This window comes from Rhagoletis zephyria, unplaced genomic scaffold, assembly GCF_001687245.7.
Source record: "Rhagoletis zephyria isolate East Lansing unplaced genomic scaffold, Rhagoletis_zephyria_1.1 Rzeph_scaffold_00104, whole genome shotgun sequence".
NCBI classification, from domain to species: Eukaryota; Metazoa; Arthropoda; class Insecta; order Diptera; family Tephritidae; genus Rhagoletis; species Rhagoletis zephyria.
This window is the reverse complement of record NW_016157188.1, coordinates 326,158-351,311: the sequence shown is the minus strand read 5'-3', so window position 1 is coordinate 351,311 and position 25,154 is coordinate 326,158. Positions and strand designations below refer to the sequence as shown.

The 25,154-nt window shown below is 33.1% G+C and overlaps 1 protein-coding gene across 2 annotated transcripts in view; it reads right to left on the bottom strand.

The window, feature by feature from the left end:
• Window positions 1–2,934: 2,934 nt before the first annotated feature.
• Baldspot (elongation of very long chain fatty acids protein baldspot) overlaps window positions 2,935–25,154 on the bottom strand; it is a 79,654-nt gene continuing 57,434 nt past the window's right edge. For both annotated transcript variants that reach the window (XM_017633353.1, XM_017633360.1), the window contains exons 3-4: window positions 6,909–7,046; window positions 2,935–3,883 (exon numbers count right to left, since the gene is read on the bottom strand). In XM_017633353.1, coding sequence (XP_017488842.1) covers window positions 3,247–3,883; window positions 6,909–7,046 — 775 coding nt within the window. In that variant the 3' untranslated portion in view covers window positions 2,935–3,246. The remainder of the gene's footprint in view (window positions 3,884–6,908; window positions 7,047–25,154) is intronic.

Genomic DNA, 25,154 nt, shown 5'->3' with positions numbered 1-25,154 from the left:
ATTTTCTGTTCGCGTACTATTTTGGATATTTCTCTCTTGTAAGAGAACAGATGACATTTCGCCGAAAATTGGCAGTTGGTTGGTTTCTGCTGGAGATTTTAAACGAACGCACCTAATAAAAGGTTTGCTGAGAAAATAGTTTTCTCTCTAATGTCACTAGTGAGCAAACCTTTTATTATTGAATCATGGAAGACATCTATTATTTTATTTCATCATGATATTCCAAAATCTCGAAAAAAATCCGAAATTTTGAACTCACAGAGAAGTATTTATCGGAGAAAATTAGTTAAGTAATCAAAATGTGCATAATTAGCTCGTTTTCCATTAGAGTGTGAGATAGATTTAAATAAATACATAATTGTTTGCATTAAAAAATTGCATTTTTTTATATTTTTTTTTTATTAATTATACACCGGTTGACCTGTCCGCACTTGGGATGAACAACTGGCGCAAATCCGCAAAGGAGTGAGGCAACCGACGAATTTTTTTGGCCTCGGCGCAAACCGACAAATGGTCGAAATGCTAAATAAGAGGAAAAAGTACAATAACAATGCATGCCATTAATGTAAATGCATCTTACCCTAGTATTCCATGTAGTTAATTTTAAATATATAATTAGAAACTAATTTTTTTTTATATTTCTTATTGTTTTATTTCTTACATATCTCCGTTTTACATATTTCCATGTTTAAATAATTTGTTTTTTTACTATTTTTTATTTAATATTTATTTCATATATAAGTTGTTTTTGTTCGCTTGTAAAAATAAGAAATAAAAATATTTGCGCTTCTTTCTCACACATTTCTTCTTTGACCGCCCTGTTGCATTTTTTGTTTTTTTTTTTGCTTTTTGTTTTTTTTTGTTTCAAACAACTTACTAAAAAAGTAAGTATACAAGTATGCATGCAATAATTTAATTTATACGTTAGCGGACTTTATCGGTTGGCTTTGTTTTTCCATTTTTGTATTTTGGTTTTGTTTTTTCTTTTTGATGTTGTTTCAATATACATACATAAATACACAGAACTTAAACTTAAAATATTGTTCAGCGTTTTATAAAAAAGTATATAATTAATTATAATATTGTGACCCACCCACAATAAAAATAATGCGTATACATAAATTTATATAAATTAAAAAGAAATCAAAATTACAGTTAGCCATACGTTTAGAAGGTTTTTTTTTTTAAATGATGGAGCGTAACAGTGAAAATTAAAAGCAATAAAAAATAGAAGAATTGAAATTGTCTTTCTAAGTTGTCGCTTTAAGCGTTGGTTAGCGTAATTTTGTCATTTGCTAATTTTAGAATTATATGCCAATTTTTCAGCACGTTTTCCATGTTTTAATTTGTGGTAACACAGCTCGGGAATTTAAAAAGGAATTAAGAGTTTTCATTAAATAAATTTCCAATAATTGCTTGGGCTAGGCAAATTATAGGAATTTCAAAGCAGAGCAGGTAGAGTTATAAATTATTTTAATTAAACTTAGTAACACAAGAGCATAGCGTTTTTCAGGTGCTGCACTACTCTTTTGTTGATTTACAATTTGGAAATAGCTTTATTTTGTGATAATCCTGTTTAAATAATTAATTAATACTTCCGTCAAAATAGCTTAAATTTTGGTTTTTTTTGTTTGGGCTAGTTTTTTTCGCAAACGGAACCGATCTCATTTTATATGTATGTAGATTTTTTGATGCTGATTTCAAGGTCATTTCCAAAAAAAATTCTAGCGCGTCCAGATTTTGCGACAAAAAAAAACCTACTGAAGTGTCCAAAAAAATCTATAAAATAAGTTCGATACCGTTTACGACAAGAAACTTTAAAAATTTTAATGTTTTGAGAATGCAAAGCTAAACTTTGTGCTTAATGAACAATAGCAATAGTTTTTTTAGCCATATAAATCGGCTCTAAAACTGAAATGCACAGTTTGTAAATGGGTACGCATAAAACTCTACTAACCTCCATATATTTTTGTTAGTATTTTTTGTTTTTGTTTTTTTGTTTTTTCGTGATTAACTTTTTCATTCAAGCTAAATTTAGCCAGTCTGTACTTAGTAGAAAACTATATACGCAATCTTTCAATGCGCCTATGCCGAATTGACTTTGTTCTTACAAGGATTACATTCTCTACATACATACGTATATGCACTTTTACATATAACATAAGTTAGCATTTATATAAACAAATGCGTATTTTTATGTTTTGCAATTTATGTTTTCAGCGCTCAATGCGCTTTTGTGTCGAAAACTTACGAGTTTTAGCACTTTTTTCTTTTCTTTTCTTTTCATTAATTTTATTAAGCTATAAACTATAATAACTAAATAAAATGCACTCACTCACAGTGAGAGTGAAAAAGAGAGCGAGCGAGTGGAAATGACAACGAAGGAGCATACATACATGTTTATAGAAAAATCCAATTACGTACATATTTGCGCTTAATATTTTTTTCTTAGAAAAAATAAAATAAAATTTTCGCTTTGGTTTTCATTGCTGCTTAACAAACATCATTGATTAAATTGTAAATTGGAACTTGCAGTTGTTAAATATATATTTTTGTAGGATTTTCGTTTTTTTTTTATTTTTTTGGCTGCAAACAAATACATAACCTAGTATGCACTTTTTAAATATACAAATTGTGGTGGCATTTAACACATACAATGCAACAGTTCTAATTGATTTTTTGTTTGTTTTTTCTTGTAAACATTTATGCAACGATTGCACCTCTAATATACAAAATATGTACCTAATGTGACTCGAGCAAAATTGATGGGTACACGACAGCCTCATCCTTCTAATTGAAATGAGACGCTGTGGAAATTACAATTTATAAACTTTTTGTTACTTTTTTTTCTGTATACATATACATTACAAATATAGTATGTAGGATTAAAAAATTTTCAAAATCCATTCGTTATAAATTTGTTCTTGATTTTTGTTTTTTTTTTTTTTTTTGTATACTTAAATAATTTAATGAATACAACAAATTTGTATTACATTCCAGGCTGTTTTGTTGAAATCATTGCGCTCCGTATTCTCCTTCCGCTCCCGTTTCGTTGACCCGCTACTCCAACTAACTGACTACTGGCTACTGACTTTTGACTTTTGACTTATACTCTGCCCGAATTCCAATTCAAAAAAAAAATACATTTCAATCTTTCATTCGGCACCCGCTGGAACGCCCCACCAAAAATACAACAAAACATACTAGCTCCAGCACCGCCGCTGCTGCTGCTGCGGCTGCCTCCGCTTACTGCGCTTTGGATTTGCGCAGTAACGCTGCACCGTTAAGTGCGGCAGCGCTACCATTCGCAGCAACACTTTTGTGCTCTTCCTGTGGCGATGGTGACAATTTGGCTGTATTTTGTGCTGCCAGTGATGCTGCCATGCGACGACTCTTCTTGCCGGCTGGCGACAAGTATGTCTTGTAGAAGAAGCGCGCAAACAGCACAAAGTAGCTGAAGTACATCGCTATCGATAGATTGATATTCGTCTGTGAGATGTTGCACGATTGCCGTCCGTGTGTCTTGAGGAAACCATGAGCCCACACATTGATCGCACAGCCGACAATCATTTGTGTCAGTTGCAGTGAGGTGATGATCATGGCAATGAAGCGTGGTGGGTTGAAACGCGCTGCCTTTAGCGCATAGTATGAGTACATCACCGAGTGTACACAGTAGTTCATGACAATGAACCAGCGCGCCGATGAAGTGTATTCTGTGTACGAGAACCAAGAGTAGATGAGCACAGTAATGTGGTGGTACCAGTGCAGGAATATGAGCGGCTGTTTTCGCAGCACAATGAAGATTGTATCACCAAGTTCGGGCAGTTTGGAGAGTACAAATAACCAGGTCCAGAAACCGCAGACGCGATCTTGTTCGATGTAGCTGTGAAGAGGACATTAAAAAAAGAGAGAAATTATTAGTAAGTGCAACAAGTGGTTATGGGAAGTGTTAGATAGTAGTTATGGAAATAAAAATACTTTAGGGATAAACCCTAAGCGGTTGTTCTAGCAAAGGAGCAAAGTTCGACAGCTCGATGTCGGAGAACCCCAACAAACTTCCGAACATCGCATACCATCTGACGCCAGCGAGGCATCAGCATTGCTTCCGTAAAGTTAGCATCACAACAACACTTAACGCCATAAGCAGTCAGATAACTCGTGGGCTTAGCCTAAACAACCCCTGTGAGGGAACAGTCCTAGTAACATTGGATCTTTCAAAGGCGTTTGACACCGTCAGCCAATAAATGTAATTGATGACTTGTGCTCGGAGGTAAACGGTTACCTCTCCTATCTTTCTCCTTTCTCCTATCTCCCTTATGAAATCATCGGCAACCTATTTCATTCCTTGAACGAAAGAGGTTAGACTACAACTGGGTGTTCACGTCGATGGCAAACAAATTCCCAAAATTCTCGGAGCTACCTTCGATGTTCTGATCTCCTTTTCAGCGCATACAACCGCAATTTTCAATGGAGTACACAAATACAGTGTAAAAAACTATAGACTTGCCAAAACACGGCACTTCGGATGCCTGCTGATGTCGCCAGAGCACCACCTGCATGACAAGGCACATCTGCGCCCCAGCAAGGAGCATAGTAGTGTGCAAGCAGTTCTTGGTAGCACGTCACAGACCTGGGTCCCCGAACAGACCTGATAGTGGCAGAGCCCTTGACAAGGCTCGTCAGAAGTCATCTATACCAACTGACGGACGAGGTCCAGAGGTTCATAAAACAACCACTGAAGCCGACAGCTTACAGACGGGCCATAAATGGCATTCACAGGGAGTCGGTCTCAACTTACACCAACTCCCGGCTTGAGAATGCCGTTGTAGCAGCACAAATACCCGATGTGGACTAGACAAAACTTCGTTTGTCACGGGAGCCTCGCAATAACTAGCGCTGAAGTAGGTTAAAATTTTGCCTGAGTAGGATAGACCCAAATGTGCCCAACAAGAGCCTGAGAGTTAAGTATTCCACTACAACCCTCAACTTGTCCGCAGCACAGCACAATCTCCTAAGGGTATGAAAGAAAATAGGTAATCCGAGGTATTGCCGAGTGTTTAGAGCTAGTAGGACCAAGGCTCGATTCCAGCCCGAAAAATTGGAAGAGAGGTTCAATCAAATACTAGGCACGCATGTCAATTGTATCACGCAAATAGCCACCCTCTTGACAAACTTCCAGCCCAGATTGGAATCATTATTGAGCAAACGCTCATCCTAAGATTCCCAGAGTTCACAAAGCTCAACTAGGCGAAGAAGACCCTATAGAATGAGCTCACTGAGTGGAGGATCGCCCCATGCCGGCTGCCGATTCGAAAATGTTCTATCTCAGCAAATGGTTAAAAGAGCATCCTATTTCCGAATTGGTTCGAAGAGCGCCCTAATTCAGCAAATGGTTCAAGAAAGGCCTAACTCAGCTTAAGGTATATTGAATTTATACCAAGATAGGGCATCTTTTAGGCCCCAATTTACATAAAGCTGAGTTTCTTAAACCGATTCTGTTGAAGTACTTGCCCACGATTAGCCGAACGTCAGCAGAAGCCTAATTCAGCCACTGCGTAAGGGGTCAGGGAATATTTTTTAGACTGCCGGCAAGTGTTGAGACTATGCCAGTAGTCATTCTATTTCTGTGATAAAATAGGACTGATTACAGACTTTTAAGTGGCTGAGCTGCACTACACAGCCCGCTGTACGACACATAGATTTCTCTACCGAACCAGCTACGTTCGACGTTTCTTAGAGGAAAATTTATTTGAACCCTACAAGGACTTTAATTATGTGGATAAGTCTCAATAATATTAAAAAGGATCAACAATTTTCTAATCATCTGACAAATGTACAACTGGTTCAACAAACCTGATCTAACAACAATAAGTAGTGAATAAATGAAAAATGCAAAAATAAAGCCAAGTTACATAAATGGACAAACAAAAGCAATGCCAAAAAAAGATAAATTACTTAGAACATAACAAAGTGACAAGTAGCTTTTACTTATTACGGCTAAATGTAGTCATAAATAACGGCAGTTAGTTAAATAAACAATAAAAATGTGATTTAATGAATAGCTACAGTGGCAAGCAAAAATATTTGTAAGATAGCGCCAAGATTGCGTTAAACATAAATAGTCGAAAGCATACATTTGTAAATGTGAGCGGAAAAGAAGCCGCAAGTCATGCCCATATTTTTTTTTAATAATTTTTCCGTTACGACGACCCTTGTCGGAGTTCAAAGAAGTGATTCTGAAAACAAACAGATGCTGCAAAGCCAAATGAGGCAAAAAAAAAAGAAACAGTAAACAGTAAAAAAATGAAACCAAATAAAGCAGCGCAAAAACCAAACAACAGAATTGAAAAGCTGAAAAACTAGTTTTCGAGTTGAGAACATCACGGGCTAAACGGACTGGCGGCGGCAGGCTCGACTTATGGTCAACGCTGTAACAGTTAAGAGAGCGCGCGTCATCATCGAGCGAAGCTCAAGGTCATGCTACAATGCAATGCAATTGTCATGACCAGCAACGTTTACCCAGCGGCCAATGATTAAGAACAGCAGGCGAATGGGTAATAAAACGAATTTGCAGCTTTATTGTGAATTTTTTTTTTCATTAGCCACAAATTGACCACGACTGATACCGAGGTAGGTGATTGTCAAGGATGAATTGCGAAAAATTCCCGCCTACAGAATAAGGAAGTCGATAAGCTAAAGCAAGCATGTACATATGTAAGAATTTTTATGCAGTCATAAACTAGTTAAGAATTAAGAACATAAAGATTAAAAAAACATATAGGAAACAAGTACAGTAAAGTCAGGATCTTTCGCAATTAAATACCTGCCAATTCTTAAGAAAAGTGAAAGTTGCCTACTTAGTTATGGAAGTGGAAAGAAACTTAAAGTTAATTTATATTGGCACTTACCTAGGAACGCAAACGGAATGGAAAAGTCCATAATGACGTAGCACATGTATGAGTTCCGGTGCCGTTCGAAAAGCGCCCATAATACTGAACATGGCGAGCATTGTATTCCAGACGATTAATGGACCGCGTAGTTGGAATCTGAAAGGAAGAGCAAACAGTTCAATTATATAGATCAATGTACCATATCCAAATGTTTTATAAATATAAGAATATACACACATTAGGGCGGATCGATTTTGGTTTACTATGCGCGTTAGTTCTAAGCAAATTTACCGAAGAAACCATCGATCTAAAATCAATTTGGAGTTTGCCATATTGCGAAAATAGATTCCTAAAAAAATTTGAAAATTTTCACTCTTGAGCCGTCTGGTGGAAGTTTTAAGAAAAAGATGAGTCCAGAAATGGTTTGCTCATACCAAAAAATCTTTTAGGCCTGTTTTTATAAAAAAATTAAGCAATTCTTTTCGACACTACAGCAAAATGCCAAGAAACTCATTTTCGCAGTTTGGCAAACTTCAAATTGATGTTAGACCCATGGTTTCTTCAGCAAATTTGCTTCGAATTACGCGTAGAATCCTTCTGTGCTATACGCGCATAGTCTAAAAAACCTGCCATACAAATTGAGCCGCCCTAATATACATATGTACATCTACAAATAAACTTATTTACATAGGGGGTATTGACAATTGTCCATCGTCACGGGTGGATTATTTTTACAGCAACAATTTGCTCTCCTTTCTAATTTTAAGTATAAAATACTCAGCAAGTCTATATTTCGATAAGGACACACCTAATTCACAAAGGATGTCAACACTTTGTGTGAATTTCAGTAGAAATTTAAGCCCTACTTTTGAGATGTCCTCTAACTTCTCGAATTGATAGGCTGCTAAGTATTTTAGTCGTGGTTTTAAAGGCGCATGACATTGGCAGAGAAGATGCTCCAAGGTTTCTCTCGTCTCCCGCTCACGACACTTCCTGCACCTGTCCACGCTAGTGATGCCCATTTATTGAGCATGAGCAGCCACAGGATCAGTGTTGCCACCCACATATTTTTTATACCCTACCTAGAAACGTACCAATACGCTTTTGAGAGTACCAACAAGATTTGTTTTTTTTGCAGTAATATAAAACGGGTTTTTTTCTTATTTAATACAGCAAGTCGACAGCTTTGTGATAACTTTCGCGTATTGACGATTTAATTGTACTGAAGATTATTTTAATAATTGCAATTTTAGTTGGCGAATAAAAATATAATAGTGGTATTCATCTAAACCGATAGCTTTATCAAGCAGATATTCTTATAAATTTAAGCACTACATGAACGACCCATACTCTAGTCGTGTTTTCTTTGGTTATCGTGTTCAGTATCAGTTATTTTATGCTACTAGCACGAGGATTAAGAAATTTTCGAAATGACCTCGCTAAGTGAGAAAAAATTATATTTAGACGAGATAATATTCATTTAAATAAATATTTATCATAAAGGCGATTATTTTAAGCAAGTTAAAAGAAACAATGGCAGAATGTCTGTTTCTGTAAGAATTCATTTGTCACTGCAACCAAACTGTGCGACCAAATTATCAGTGAAACAAAACCAAACAGAACGGATCATAAATTGAACCAGATCGCTATCAGGATCATATCGTTGTTGAATTTGCGTGCAAAATTTTTATTGCCTAAGAAAACACAGCTGGAGTTTCGACAGAGTTACATTGGCTTTCAATTTATCAAGTTTATTCAGTGAAATCGTTGGAGAAATTTAACAGAAATGCATAAACGGGTTTCCATACAAATTTTGACAGTTAATTTATAAGGTTTACACAATTATTAGTTTATACGGTTTATAATGCATTTATAAGGTTTGATGAATACCCTTAATATAGAAAAATGAAAAAGATACATGGATATGCCTCGTAAGCAATTCCGCAAAACCTTATCGAGACCTTGTGGATAAACAAAGTTGTAGAAAATGCCTATATTTAAAGTAATTTGCTTTATAAAAAAAAAACAGCACCGGAAATTATTAAATCAGCGCAATATAAAAACTATTTTCAACCCATCTTACTTTTTTTAACCATAAATTACCGTACGCTTTACATATGAAATTAGTGCGTGCAAACAGAAATACGGTGGGAGTTTCGATTATGAATAACATGTGTTCAAAATTAAATTGCCGCTTGACCGAATGTAGCCTACTAATTTTGGAATATGGTGTAAATAAAAGATGTTAAGAAGAAAACGAGCAGGTAAGAAATCAATATTGAATCGATATGGTGATTAAATCTTTTGAAAAAATATGGCTATGCTTTGTTTTCTCCATCTTTGATAAATATTTATGTAGATAAAAATATTAGCAGAAAATACATTTATGAACATCTACTATTTATAATATATATATATCGTATACTGACCTATACAAACGCACACACTAATGTTTTTTTTTTTTTGATATGCATACATTAAACGCTGACACCAAAAAGTTTGCGCAAAAATTGGCAACAAGAAAAAGGCTGTTAAAGCTTAAAACGGAATGATCAAAAAGGTAGCCAAAGCAACAAAAAAAAAACACCCTAAGCTATAAAAATTAACGACAACCAACAAAAAAGCTATAGCGCGCCATAAAACAGTTGCAAATTTTATGGATTTGGAAATAAATATAATGAATAATTGTAAATGTGAATGTGAAATGACCAACTGTTATATAAAAACATAATTAATTTTTTTCTTTTAATACATACCCTGCGGGAAGTGATGTTTGCATAAACTATATATATATATATAAACTAACTTTAAACTGTTAACGCAAACCCTAGAGCTGACTATTTAGTGTATATTTTGTTCGAAAAACGCTAGCTACTTTTGTTAGGCGATGGTCGAAAGAAAGGGAGACCTGGATTCCCCTGCATTAGGAGTCAACCATTTTTTAACTAACTACTTTTGGACATAAAATGTTGATAAGAAAAAATTAACGTATTTTTAATTTTTTACATGTTTATTTTTCTACTGTATTTAACATAACATATTTGTTTTTTTTTTTTTTTTTTTTTTTTTTTTTTTTTTTTTNGCCTGGATGAAAGATTGTTTTAAGATAATATGCATTTTAAAAAAGATTTTTTCGATATTACCTTTAGTTTCCGAGATATTGCAATTCACTACCGAGCGAAATTCAACCAAAGCCACTTTGAATTCAAGTTGAATGAAAGTTGATTTCCACCAAGCCGTGCAGTTTATACAGTTTGAAAAACGAAGATTATAACTCGAAGGAGGTAATTGCACCTATTAAGTAGAAAGCAAACGAAAGGAAAAAAGCAAAGCTTTTGAAAAAGATCTTGCCGATAACCCCATGTTGGAATTATTTGAACTTCTCTGTGCTCTTAACTGCAGTTAAGCCTTTGGTGGAAATAGGCTATAAAATTCACTCGAAAGTAAATTGCAGAACCTGCCTGATTGACTAAAACTGTATAGGTAATTTAGTACAAAATGAGTTAATAGTTCAGTTTCCGAGATATTGAGTAAAAAATACATCGAATTTAGTAAAAAATTGTATCACGTTTTATCGTATTTCATATAAAATTGAATGGAATTGTTTACCCATTTAGCATATGGCTAAATTTTACTACTTAAAAATAATTAACAACCAACAGTAAACAATAAAAATTAAAAAAATTTGTGAACTAGTAACACTCTCCCAGACTTTGAAGATAATCTACGTCGCGTTTATAAGAAACTGCACTCCAAACTTCAATTGAAAAATTGAAAATGTCCTTGGAAAATTTATTTGGTCCAATTCTAAAAAAAAATCGCATTTATTTGATAACCATATGTTTTATTCTACATTACTCTGATATTTTTAAGTGATTTTTTCAATTAATCATATCCTTGAAATTTTAAAGTAGTTTAAAAAAATCCTGACGTCAGACAGAAAAGAACGCAGTTTTACCATATTTGGCATCAAGTTTCATGATTCTATTGATTTTTTCGTGTTTTAATTTTTTTTGGTTTATCTAAATATAAACTCGTTTAAAGAAAGAAACTCCCGATTAGATCTGCACGACTTTATAACTCACTTTAAGTTGGTTTTGTCACAGCGAATTAAAAGTGAGGTATTTACCGAAATCCCGCAAAAAAGCCAACTACAAGTTCTTTATTTTTATCAATAGATAATTTTTTACTGAAGCATATTTGCAATCACACATACTACATACGTACATATAAACATAAGCATACAAACTTTGTTTTTAAAATCTTTAAACAGTTGAAAGTGTGTTCAAACGCAAGACAGACGGGCATGTTTATGCAGATAAACTAGCACATAAAAAATGCGCATAATAATTTTGCCCTTACAGACGGCAATAATTGTACGGATAAACGAGCCGCAAGGTCGTGGGTTCGAGTCCCACGGCCAGTAGAATTTTCATTTATTTCGTTTTTATTCATTTTTTTATAAGTTCTATATTTTTTTAACGTTGCTTTCAGTTACTTGTTGTTGACTTCTTAATAAAGTAAAATTTAACTGTAAAAATTTTAATTAACTAATAGTATATGAAAAAATGTGATATAAAATAAAGCAAATGAAAATAAAATAAAGGAAAATTAAATATATAGATCAAAAAAATATATAAAAAAAAAAAATATTAAAAAAAAAATAAAGTAAATACAAAAAAAAATTGTTTCGCAACCGCTCCAACCAAGGATCGAACCCGGCAGCTACAGGCTTGTAGCACGCAACTCTCACAACTCGGCTACCGCGCACGCGAAGCTCCCATGCTTTGTTTGCTTACTTGTACAAAAGACTGGCCGTTTTTACCAGTGTTGTCATCGCAAATTCCCCGGATCCGAGTTTATTCGCAAAAATTTCCGTGCATTTTTTCGGCTGCTTATGCGCATCTTAAAGAGGAAAATGCACGACTTAAAGCAAATAAAGGCTGTCTATGCAAATAAGCGAACCCGTGTGTCAACCGTATAAGTGGGATCTCTTAATTACAGAAAATCTATATTTTGATCAGGTTAACGAATGAAATTTATTACAAATAATTAGAGTTATTACAACCAAGATCCATAACAGTTTAACAGCAGTGGTGTTAACTAAGAAGAATTTTGTACATTTATTAAGGGCTAAGTTCAGTGTATCTATGTTATTAGTTAGCGTTTAAGTGTTTATATGAATAAATGATTTCAACAAACTGAGAACGAGTATCAAAAGGCAATATGTAAACAAACTTATTCGATTTATTACAGCAGCCAAGTTGCTTTGGAAACAGTATGTCAATTTCCTTTTAGGTTTAGACGACGTTTATCAAATGGTCAACACCAGTGAATATTGAACAAATGTAAGCATGTTATTAGGGGCACACAATAACTATGGGCATTAGTCGCTTAAGCTATCAATCAAAAACCCGTGGTTTTAATATTTTATAGTAGAGCAAATTGTACTCGTAAAAGGCCTTCAATTCTTCTGACTCGATAAATACATAGTTACTTTGTTTTAGTTGCTACTCCCAGAAGTATTTGTTGTTCAGTTTTTTTCACAATATTCAAAATGTCTTCCATTATAAATCTTTTTCGTTAACTTTCATTTAAAATATAGGTATAGCAAAACTATAAAATCCAATGTTGCTAACTTTTTACAGATTCTCGAAAATTCAAAAAATTGCGGCCATCAAATTTCAAACTTTTTAATCAATTTTTTTTTTTTAGAATTTTTTGAGCATGAAGCTTTGTAGCTCTTTCAATTGCAACATAAAAAAAAATGCAAGTTTTAAGTAGCTGTTTGAGTAGCAGTTGATTTTTACAATCGCTGCCGGTATCGCCCGTAAATTCGAAACCCCAGTGAGTTGTCAGTAATGCTAGTCATTATCTAAATTAATGAGTATATATTACAAATAAAGCGTTAAATACAATTGAATTCTCATTAAGCTCTCGTACATATCTGTGTTCGTATGGAAAAGTAGCTTATGTCGAAAGGTTGGCTTTAGTAAAAATCGGCATTCGCAGCATACGATTGCGAATGACTTACGGGCGCTAAGCCGTTAAACAACTTTTAGCAAATAAACGTGCAAGAAATAGTTCCGATACTAGCAAGTCAATATTCTTTTTAAGTCTCATCAAAAAATTCCTTGTCGTTTAAAAAATAAAGGGAATGCCGCATTATACTAAAGCCGGCCTTTCGACATAAGCTACTTTTCCATACGAACACAGATATGTACATATGTATATACGTATGTACATTAGGCATATCACTTTTAAATTAAATATAGGTATACAATGAGGAGAGGAAGAGAATTGATGAAAAACAAAAAAGAAAAAAAAACGAATTTTAACAGAAACGTATTTTTCATTGTTTTTTGCAACATTCTTCTCATAGTTATTTTAAATTTAAAAGTCATATGCTTAATGTATGCACATATCGATGGCTGAGTGGAAGATCGACCTATCTCAAAATTCGGTTCAAAAACGCCCTATCTTACTTCAAAATGTATTGAAAATATGCTGATATAGGGCGTTTTTGAATCGGCAGCTGAGATAGGGCGTTTTTGAAACGAATTCTGAAATAGGGCGTTCTTGAAAAGTTTTTTGAGATAGAGCGTTTTCGAACTGGCTGCCGAGATAGGTCGATCTTCCACTAAGCCATCGATATGTACTTATATAAAGCTAAATGTGCATACATTGTACATTCAGACGAGTTCTACAATCTTTGCGATAAAGGGTATGTGACACTTAAAAGTGTTAGAATCGTCTACATTAGTCTGCTATAAACAAAAATGCCTGAGGTTTTTTTTTATTAAATAGTCATAAAATAATCATAGACCGTAAATTTACTAATTTCTTATCAGTTTTTTTTATAAACTGGAATCACGAAATTATTAGTACTTTACCACCCCATTGATCGGCCTTATCAAAAACAACAGCTCATTCGCAGATATGCACATCTGTCCATACAATGTGTACATAAGTATGTATTAATAAGAATATGTATTTTTCCAGCACCACGCCGCACAGTGTTGCAACTCCGTACATATCGCTTGAACAAAAATAGAAAACGTGAACCGATTTCGCTGAAACTTGACTCGCAAAAAATATGGGTCCAACCAACCAACCAACCATGTGATGGAATTTCAGTGAATTTTGGTTTTCTGCGTTCCACTCAGAAACACGAAGCTTATACATATTTAAAAATTATATATGTAGCTGTAAATATTATATTATATTTTAAATTTATTTATTGTATACTATTATTTTAATTTATTTATTGTATTATATTTTAAATTTTTTTGTAGAAAATTATAGGAAAATGTCATGTTTTTCGATTCGTGCGAAAACAAGAATACGCTCCAATAATTTCTTCAAATTTTTCGGGTAATTTTTTCATTGTTCGAAAAACTCGCGAAATTAAGAAAATCGAAAAATATATAAATTCGCAAAGCCGGGTGAACAGATCGACTTATACTATATTCGGAAGCTGCGTGAAATTCTCTATGATATGCATCTAATTTCAAGACCTGGCGAACCGATGTTCACATTTTTTTACTAATAATCTAAAGCACATTTATTTCATATACTTTTTTTCAATGAAAAATACAAAAGAAATAATAAATACACCTTCATGTGAAAAGGCCATAGATAACAATTAAGTATATAATTGATTAGAATTGCAAAAAAATAATAATAACACTAGCTATTGAACGGTTTACAGCCAAAAGCAACTAAACTGATTAGTTAGTTGATATTGTACCGAATCTATTGTTTTTTTTTTTTTTTTGTAAATGTGCCGTTCGTAGAGTGAGTGGGTGAGTAATGGAAGGTGCAATTTTGTATTTACGACTTTTACTTTTCACTTTCAAAGCTGAACAGGTCTTTTCTTATCGCCATGACTTTTTTCCACCCACCTTCCTATAGTCAAAACACTGTGCGGCGGTGTGGTTAGCACAGATAACCGTTGTGTTAATCATTTTATTATGAATTAATAATTGCATTTATGACTAGGTCGTAATCTTTTAACGAAATAACAAATCGCCTAATCTGTGTCGATTTTATGACATTTGATTTGTGCAATTTATTTATTTTCAGGAAGATTTAAATTGTATGTATATATTATTGTCGACAAGTATAAATGAGGTTATCAGTTTAACTTAAGTTATTATTCAAGCACTGTTTAGGTCTTTGACCTATTCCGACAGATAATGAAATGAGCTGCTTAGTCATAGCAAGTTTTTTTTTATTGGCATTTTGTAATTATAAGTATTGTGTATGCAAAATTAGTACTTTAGAAATGTGTCTATATATTTTTTTCATTATTTTATTACATTAGGCCAGGTACATTTTTTTTCGACATCGTTCCTAGCAGATTCGTATTCTTCAAAAAATTCTAGGAATAAATGTACATTAGAGCATAGCTCTAAAACGTTGGCAAAACTCCATAAGGCAAGTGCAAAAGTGAAAACTCTGATTACAAAATTTTGAATTTGTTAACGATTAATCTACGTTCTTGGAATCAAAACAAAGTGTGGACTGACCAAATATTAATGTATGTATTTCTTAATACTCTAATAATTTACTGAAAAATATGTAAGTCATATTTCATTAAAAAAAAAAATAATAATAATAAAATTTCAGTAAAATTGGGGTACCTAATACTAACATATGTATGACCAAGGCTGTATATGTAATCTTATTTAGTATTAATTAAAGATAGCTTCTCCAAATTAAACTTTAGAGCTATGCTTTAAAGGACATTTTTTCTTAGAATCATATGTAGAAACCGAAATTGTCTATGTCTATTTAAATTTTTTTTTTAAGAATTTTCGATTAAAACAAAATTTTTTTCCAAGTGATGTTATTTGCCACTTGTGTTTATTTATTTATTTCTAAGAATTTTCGATTAAAACAAAAATTTATTTCCTGAAGGGGTTGCGGTTTTCTTCCAAATAAAAATAAATTGTGTTTATTCGTTATATGAAAGTAAATGCAAAGAAATCTAAAAAGGAACAGTAGTTTTTAGGCACTTGCAACTTGCATATTAACACACTAAAATTTATTGGGCTACAAAACTGTACACTCAAAAAAAAAAAGTTACATTTCTGAGAAAAAAATTTTAAATTTGGATGAAAATTTTTATTTTCTTTTAGTTTTCTACAAAGTTTAAAGCTTGGGTTTATATGGGTTTTGTTAAAGAATTAAATGTATTTTAATTGAAAATTCTTACAAATAAATAAATAAACATAAGTGGCCAACAATATCACTGTGACTAACGATATGACCGATGAAAATTTCTTAATATCAATAAAGAATATTTTGCCTTCATCACTAACCAATTTAAAGTCAGGATTTTTTTTCGCTTTGGGGTTTTTTTGAATCACAGAAAGTTTTTTGTCTCTTAATTTTTAACAAAAGTTCAAACAAAATATGCATCAAAATGCTTTTAACTTAAGTTACATGCATGCACTTCAAACATTCAACTTTTGTTCATACATATGGAGGTATTTACATACACACATGGCTTAGTATAGAGATATGCGTTCATTTAACAACATTCAGTGACCTTTTAATGAGAGGCATATTGCTGAGGTTCAATATTTTCACATAGTTAAATAAACACCATTATCCATTCAACGTACGGCAGAAATCAAGTACGGAGCTGAACTTTAGTAAAGAAGAAGGTCAATACTATTTGTAATAAACTTGAGAATCAACGTAAATTTAGCAATGAAATGCTTTTAACTTAGTAATTTACTTACATGCATATCTAAGTATGCATACATGTGTACAATACATACCTACATAAGTATGGCTTCATGTACAAACTTAAGTATAAGTAGAAACATAAGTACGAATGCACATTCATAGTACTTACCTTTTAAAAGTGACAAAGATGACCATTTTTAAAAAAAGACTATTTGTTATGTTAGAAATTTGAAATTCCAAGATATCTAATCGATATTCAGTACTTGAATAAAAATACTAAAAAATTATTCTCCAAGCGTAGTTCTATTCTAAACATTATGGAAGAAAAAAAACTCATGAGATTGCAAAAAATCCTTACAAGGAATTGACTCAAGGGCTAAGAGCCAATTTCAAATTAATCTTTAAACGGCACTTACTTAAGTTTAATTTTGGATTGTTATTTAAATGGCATTTAACTTTCGTTGGCCAAACAAGTGGCGACACTGATGCTTGCTCCTGTTGTTGCATTTGTTTGTTTATTTACATTTTGCGCTGAACAGCTGATTGTTCTTTGTAAAGATTGATAAAAGAATCTGTCTATCAATCTTGGTTGTTTGGTACAAGCACAGAGTTGCATATCTCATATTTAAATAACCAATATTGGCCATTTAAGTGCAGATTTAATGTATGATTTGTAAATGAATTTTTGAAGTTAATTAGCAATCTCTACTTAAATAGGGCATCGGAAATCGGGCCCAAGTGGACAGAAGTCTCTTTTTAAACTCCGACCGCAATTTAAGAGCATGGGTGCGTTCAGAAATGCATCAAGCTAAAGCATCAATCTCTTTTATTTCACAACTATAATTGATGGAAATGTAAAAATATGCGCATCCATGGTTAAAAACCGAATTGGAACTTAGTTGCGTAAATAAGACATTTCCATCAATTAAGAGATTTAGAAATAAAAGACACTGATGCTTCAGCTTGATGCATTTCTGAACGCACACCATTTTAAAATATTTTCATGCCCAATTTTCGAATTCTCATCCTAAAAATGTGCAAAACCCTTTTTTTATTTATGGAAAAATTGTTGGATATGCAAAGATTCACATTCAGTGATGAGGCCCGGATATGTGAATAAGCAAATTGCCGCTTTAGGGATAGTGAGCAGCCGCAAGTGATCACCGAAAGACATTGTACCAGCACAAAGTGACTGTTTGGTGGTCGTTGGGTCGCACTTTTTATAGAACTACGAAGGAGCCGCAGTACCCCTCAATTTTCAGCGGTATACTATCGAACTTTTTGCCCTAAATTTGAAGATTTTGATCTGGACACCATCTATTTTTTAAATAATCTCAAAATTTTGCACGCTAAAATTTGTTTGTTATTTTTTATAAGAATATGGATCATAATTTAAACAAAATCATACAAACCAAGGATTCAAGCTTTATACAAAATTAAGGAAAATTCAACGAAATTTCATCAAAATTTTCAACTTTTTAATCAGATTAAAAAAAAAAATTTCAAGTACTAATATAGCCCATTCAGTTTTAGTATAATAATGTGTAAAAATTATGTGGCTAGGAAATTGCGTTGACTTTTAACATTTTTTTCGCGGTTCTACGCATTTTCTTTTATACGAGGTATAGGTTTTATGTACTCGTATATGGAGGAAAACGCGTAGAACAGTCAGTAAAAAAAAAAATATTAAAAATCAACGCAATTTCTTAGCCACATAATTTTTGCACATTTTTGTACTAAAATTGAGTGGGCTATGAAACTGCGTACTTGAAATAAAAAACAAACTTGATTAAAAAGTTTAAAAGGCCGAAGGCCGCCTACGCAGAAAGGTGTTCTCTGCAAAAGGTGTTTTTTTATAATTATTTTACATTAATTCAATTTTAGTACGAACTAAACAACATATACATAAAGTAACAAATTAAAGGGAATCAAATTTCCTATTAAATGAGATCAATATTTTCAAGATCCAACCATTCGTTTTTAAGAAATCTTGATTTCAAAAATTGCTTATTTTGAACTTTAACCTTTGGTAATTTTTGGTGTAGTTGTTTGCCCAAAAAGAGAAGTATACCGTTATACTCAGCTCAATCATCTCTATCGATTCCAATTTGTTTTTTTTTTTTTGAGATTTGGAGCCCAACTGCATTTGTTCCTTATCTTACCTCAACGGCCGCTATTGTCGGAATGCGAATGTTAGGAATAACATAAAAAAATCTATAATCAGCTTAAGTCGTTGTTTTTATTACTTAAACATTTTGCAAATTATTAGAAAATTGAACGAGTGCTGAATAAGGGATACCATCTCCCAGGGTTAAACAACACTATAACGAAGTGAGGTAACCAGGAAATTGGTCGCCAAAAATATCAGATTTCTCTGTGTTTGAAAACCTACCACTGGGAAATTTCAACCCAAAGAATGAACCGCGAATATTTCATCAATTCTAGAGAATACTTTAGAAGTTGGCGTGCCGCATCTTTTAGGTTTTCTTGCAACCGCTTTGGTCTCTGAATCACAAGGCAGGCAAACACTTTCAATGGAATTGTCATTTTCAATTTGAATTTTTAATAATGTTTAGGCATTCACATAATCGGGAAGAAGTAAAATATTAGATTAAAAAAAATTAAAACTTTTATCCTAAAAACTGGTACATACATATGTACATACTTTTCAGCTTTTTATAAATATTCGTTCCAGTTGCATATGATATGGCAACCACTATACGTGCAGCAGTAAGGTAATAAACGAATTCGTTTAAAAAATATGAAGACGCAGATTAATTCTGTGCGTTATAATCTTTATTACTGTGTCAAAAGAATTTGTGCAACCAAGTTAGATGCTGCCGTTGAGATAGAAAACTTAAAGAACATTTATTGAAATGCACATATATACATATGTATAGATATATAAACATACGTGCGTAATGGTGGTCCAAAATTTTTTTACAACCACAGCCCATTATTTTTTAATTGGTTAATATTTAACAGTGCCGCCGCACAGTGGTTCAAAACTGGAATTTAATGTGCATATATCACTGGACCCTTCATTTTTCAACCAATTTAATTTATTCTTTACTTAGCCCGATTTTTGAATTTTTATATGTTTATAAAAAATTTTTTAGTGAAAAGTGCGGAAAAATTAGCAATTTTGAATAAAATCGATTCTCCTGTTCCAGTTACTAAATGTTACTCAAAATGCTAATCAACGCGCACTCAGAGCCACTTGAAAATGCACTTTATTATACTAAAATTTCATGATCTATAAAACTGCGTGTCCAGAATTTTTCTAAGAACTGAAAAAAAAATATTTTTAATTTTTTTTTCTTTTTTGGGGGAACCCTACAATTGTTTTCAACAAGTTTTTACTATGAAACAGGATAATCGATTTCTGCACTTTGCACTAAAGAATTTAATACAAGGAAATGAACATTCAAAAATTATGCTCAACAGGTCTCTTGCAAATTTTATAAGCCCTCATAAAAAAAAATTTTTTTTTAAATGAACGCTGCAGTGAATTATGAAAAATAAATGCCACTTTTGAACCACTGTGCGCTGGAGCTTTGAAGTTTCCCATTTATTTCATATGGTATAAATATATTTTTTGGTAGAATTTCTATAAAATCGTTTAAAATACATAAATGTAAAAATTTAAGAGGTGAATTTGCATCATAATTATATTGTTGAAAGATTTCTGAATTGATATGTTTTTATTCGATTAAGATACTTATTTTGAACGGTTTTATAGCAATTATTCGAAAATACATATGTATTAAACCAATAAAATAATATATAAATAACATAAACCAATTTCAAAATAAAAAATGGGGGATCTTTATTATCAATTTTCAAAGAAAATTCTAAAAAGTAAATTTTTCCGTGTATTTTAGGACTACACTAATGTACAAATATACACTTGTGGTCAGCTGATTGAGTCAAGCAACATTTTGACTAGTTTTGGCTATTTTTCTTTTCTTTATTTAATGTTTATATGTTTTTTATAAAAGCTTAGCACTTTACCTAATCAGCGCCACATAAATCCACATTTCAAACTACATATAAAAATTATGAAAATTTCACTAACTTTAACATTTGCATCCCATAATTTTAAACTTGTTATTCAGAATTTTGGATATGCAGTCATAAGTTTTTATAAAAAAGATATAAACATTAAATAAAGAAAAGAAAAATAGGCAAAACTAGTCAAAATGTTGCTTGACTTAATCAGCTGACCACAAGGGTACATGAATGCGACGGCTTAATGCCAAGCCAAACAAATTTAATTGCAGCTATGTACTACTTAATGACTTCTGGATTGTAGAAAATTTTATACTCTAATCGTAATACCTTAATTACCAGCTATGCGAACCAGTTTTTGATGAGCTAGTGAGTGATCTTAATAAAGCGTAGTTGAAGAATTACTTGAAACAAGTAATTTACCTAGTTGTTATCTCCATAAAATAAATCGTAGCCATAAATGAAAACAATGTGACGTCAGACTGTAAATTAAATAATTTGAAAAGTGAGAACGTATGAAGAATATCTAGGTACGTAAGTAAAACTGCTTGTGTATTCCACACAAATGTACATACAAACACACGCACAAATATATATGTACAACAAATATGCTGTAAAAAAAAATGCGGCAAATGCATACACTTTCCTACATTTTACACATTTCTACATACATACATACAAATGTATGTATGTATGTGGTATCCTCAACCCAGCATTAAACTTATAAAACACACACACACGCACGTGAATATTACCGTCTACAGTGAAAAGCTTTTGCTGTATACAACCTCCTTTTGCAAAGCTATCGCAAGCCCACGCATACCCAGTAGCAAAATTTAGAGATAGTCTGCCAAAAGCATTCGTTTCACAAAACAGTTTCGGAACTGCATCTGAACCACTTTAAAACGGATGCAGAGCGAGACAGTTGAAACGTGCGTTTTACTAGTAGGAGGTGTCGTCTAAAAGTGTGTTTGCATTGTTCAACTTTGCGTTCAACATTTGCGTTCAACTCAGCGCAGGGTTGCACGAAAAAAAAGTTGAATGGCTAAAAATATCAAAATATAAAAAAATATCAAAATATTCGCCATCAAAAGGTGTTTGCATTGTTCAACTTTGCATTCAACTTTTGGTTGAATGGCCTTTCAACTAATCGCTTTCAACAAAGTTGGTCGCCAGCCAACATTNTGCAACCCTGCGTTGAGTTGAACGCAATTGTTGAACGCAAAGTTGAATAATGCAAACACTGCTTAAGATTCTCATATTGAGAATGCGAAGGCTGATAAGATGAGAAGACCACCTGGTGTTGTGATTTTTAATTTTTTGAGCACTAATTTCTCTACGATTTATAAAAAGCAAGATAAGATACTTACATATGTACTTCTGGAGCTTAAAGGCCCCAAAACCTTTCCTAAGAGTACCGAAAAAAACGTAAGCTTCGGAAAAGCCTCGAAAAAATCCGAAAAGTTCCGAACATACGAAGAATCCAGAAAACCGTTTTGGTTTACAGTTTTTTTTTTTTTAATAAAATAAACTGTCCCTGTTCCCAATATTTGCAGAGAAACATTGATTCAGAACCAGTACCGAACTTTTTCGCCTGGCTCCATATATAATTATTAACCAGTTTGATTTGCTGCTGGGTATTTATTCATTCTTTTTCACATTCTTTCACTTATATTTGCACGCGACTAACAGCAACCCTCTGATTCTCAACACGTTTATAAAAAATGCCGGTTAAGTAGCTCAGTCATTGCTGTTAGTGCTTTGTGCCTAAAACTAACAGTAAGGAAAACCGTCCAACCTTGCTAACTGCTTGGTTGATGTGCTTCTAGGCAGTAGAGTTGGGGCATTGCTCTTTTGCAGTGTTTTGGCTCTATGAAGCGCCAATTTTTGAATGGGCACAGGTCGTCCCTTCGAACTCATGCGCTCACTACTTTTCGAGTCGTAGAGTTTGGGTGAAGCGATCTGCCCTATTAGTCTATTAGTAATACAAGCATACATACGTGCAGATTTTGTTACCGGAATTTTTTATTTAAATAAAATTTTATAATAGGGCTATTCGCGATTCGGTGCATAAGAGCTGACAAATTTATGCAATTGCAGAAATATGCCATGGATTGTGAGCGACCTTTATTAAACTGTCATGGTAAAGCTTTTGCAAAACAATTTTTGTGCATCAGCTTTGGTTTTGTTTATGAATGCAATGCATAGCATTTTTATGCTATGGATTTTCGGTATTGCAAATTTGCCAAGCCATGACAAATGCAAATGCGTGTATTTTGTTTGTGTATTGCAAATAATTTGCAATACAAATTTGCAATGCAATGATGCTAGGCCATTTGCACCGGATCGCGAATAGCCCTAATTATTGCATAAACAAATTGTGAAACGTTAATGCTACTTTTTCAGACAGTTGTGGTACTATAAAGGCTTTGACAAACTTAGTCATGGAGCGATACTCAGTTGAACAACCCGTAAAAGTGATCCAAACGTTTTATTGAAAATGTACGTTCTGCAAGAAGTGCATTACATAAAGAGTGATGAAGCACATTTTCACCTAAACGGATACGCTAACAAGCAAAATGGCGCATTTGAGGCACTAAAAATCCACATTTCATTTAAGAAAAAAAACTATGCACCTACAACGAGTCACGAGCAGTGTTGTCAGAACTTTTTGGACGAACCGGCTAAATTGGCAAATAAAACCGGCTAAAATGTTTCAACTAAATTTCACATGTTTTATTTAAATAAATCACGAGAAGAATTTGCAATTAGGAAAAACATATCATTGTGGCACATGATTGGATTTTTTGTCGACGATAATTTGAATAAACAAGTTTGTGAAATTTAAAAATTTACAAACTGGAGCGATTTTAAAATGAAAAATGTAAGTTAATACTTGTTTAGTTAATTAATTTAGTTAATTCCAATGATTTGAAAGGTACTCGGCAAAAAAAAACTGTATTCTTAATGCAATCTCATCAGCGTCGATATAGTAAACCCGACAAAGAAATTGAATCGTATGTTGAAGAAAGTCGGACTGACAAGATATATACACGTAGATCCTGTTTTTTGCCCCTCTGAAGGAATTTTAAAAATTCTATACAAATTTCTTTTATTTGAAATGCAACCGTGGACACTAGCTGGCAGAAAAACTTGCAAATTTGCGTTCGTACTGAAAATTGCAAGTTTCTCTACATGACAGAGAATTTGGAAGCATTTTTTCTTACTATCCGATATTTTGCGTGATAATTCTCGCTGCTATTGTCTTCCCTACAAGGTCAGATTTTTCAGAAATCCCTTCAATTCTGATGTAAAATATGATGCCAAAAGACTGCAGATCTCCCATTTAGATGACCGGTCATATGATCGGCAGATGTCTCGTAGGATTCCCAGAGAGTTTTGCTTTACATAGAAATTTGTGCTCTTTTATTTTCATTTTGACTCACTTCAGTGTTGGTTCCTTTAATTCAAGTTGGCATTCGGTTTTTGGAATTTAAATAAGTTCTTAGCAAAAAAGTTTGTTTAAAAAAATACATATGTGTACATAGTTCTTGAAAATATCAAATTTTCCCTTACCTTAAACCTTTGGGAGTGGGCAAAAATGATGTTTTGTAATTTAGGCAGAATTGAATATGCGCTATCTGGGAGAACAATATCTATATGTAATCTTTATTCTGTTTGTTGGCATTATATCCAAACACAAACGCATCTTAAGTGTCTTAACCGTGAAACAATTTCTTATTTTCTAAGTTTGCGAATAAAACTTCACACTTAAAATTAAGACATTTATAACAAACATTTTATGAAGAAAATCCCTTCTTGGTTTAAAATAAAAATAAGCGAAATCGGCCCAATTTCATACAACCCTGCCAGACATGAAAATTTTCTCCACGATAAGGCTAGTGGCCATTTCTAACGGATTTTGGGTCGCTTAGTCAAAAATGAAAACATATATACATATTTGAAATTTAAGAAAACAAGGCAAATAGCAAAATCGGCTAAAAACGGCTAATTTTTTTCTGCAAAACGGCTANAATCGGCTGCCGGCTAAATCGAAATTTCTCCGGCTGTTTGCTATCGCAACCGGCTAAATCTAGCCGGAAAACGACTAAAATGGCAACACTGGTCACGAGTATGGTCGACGATTCCAGAGCTGAAGAACGAAATCATACGCGTAGTGAATGATATACAGCCCGAACTATGCGAAAAAATCATTGACAATTCAAACAAACGAATGAATTGCCTGCGGAATTCCATCTAGTTACATGCCGCCATGCCGCGAGATTTGGCTGATTACACATTGTATGTGTTACTTTTCCATGTTGTATACTTTCAGGACCCACTCTCAATTCTCATCTGGAGACAAAAATTTAGCGTAGCGAATGTCAGAATTCCACTGCAGGTAAAAGTCTCATTGAAAACCTGGTCAACATTAACCCAAGAGTAAAATGACAGAAAAACTTTCTGAAAAAGATAACGGGGAACGAAATAGAGAAAACTTACAATGTCCTATTTCGTCAAGTCCTGACGAAAATAAAGCCGTTATTTCAACTA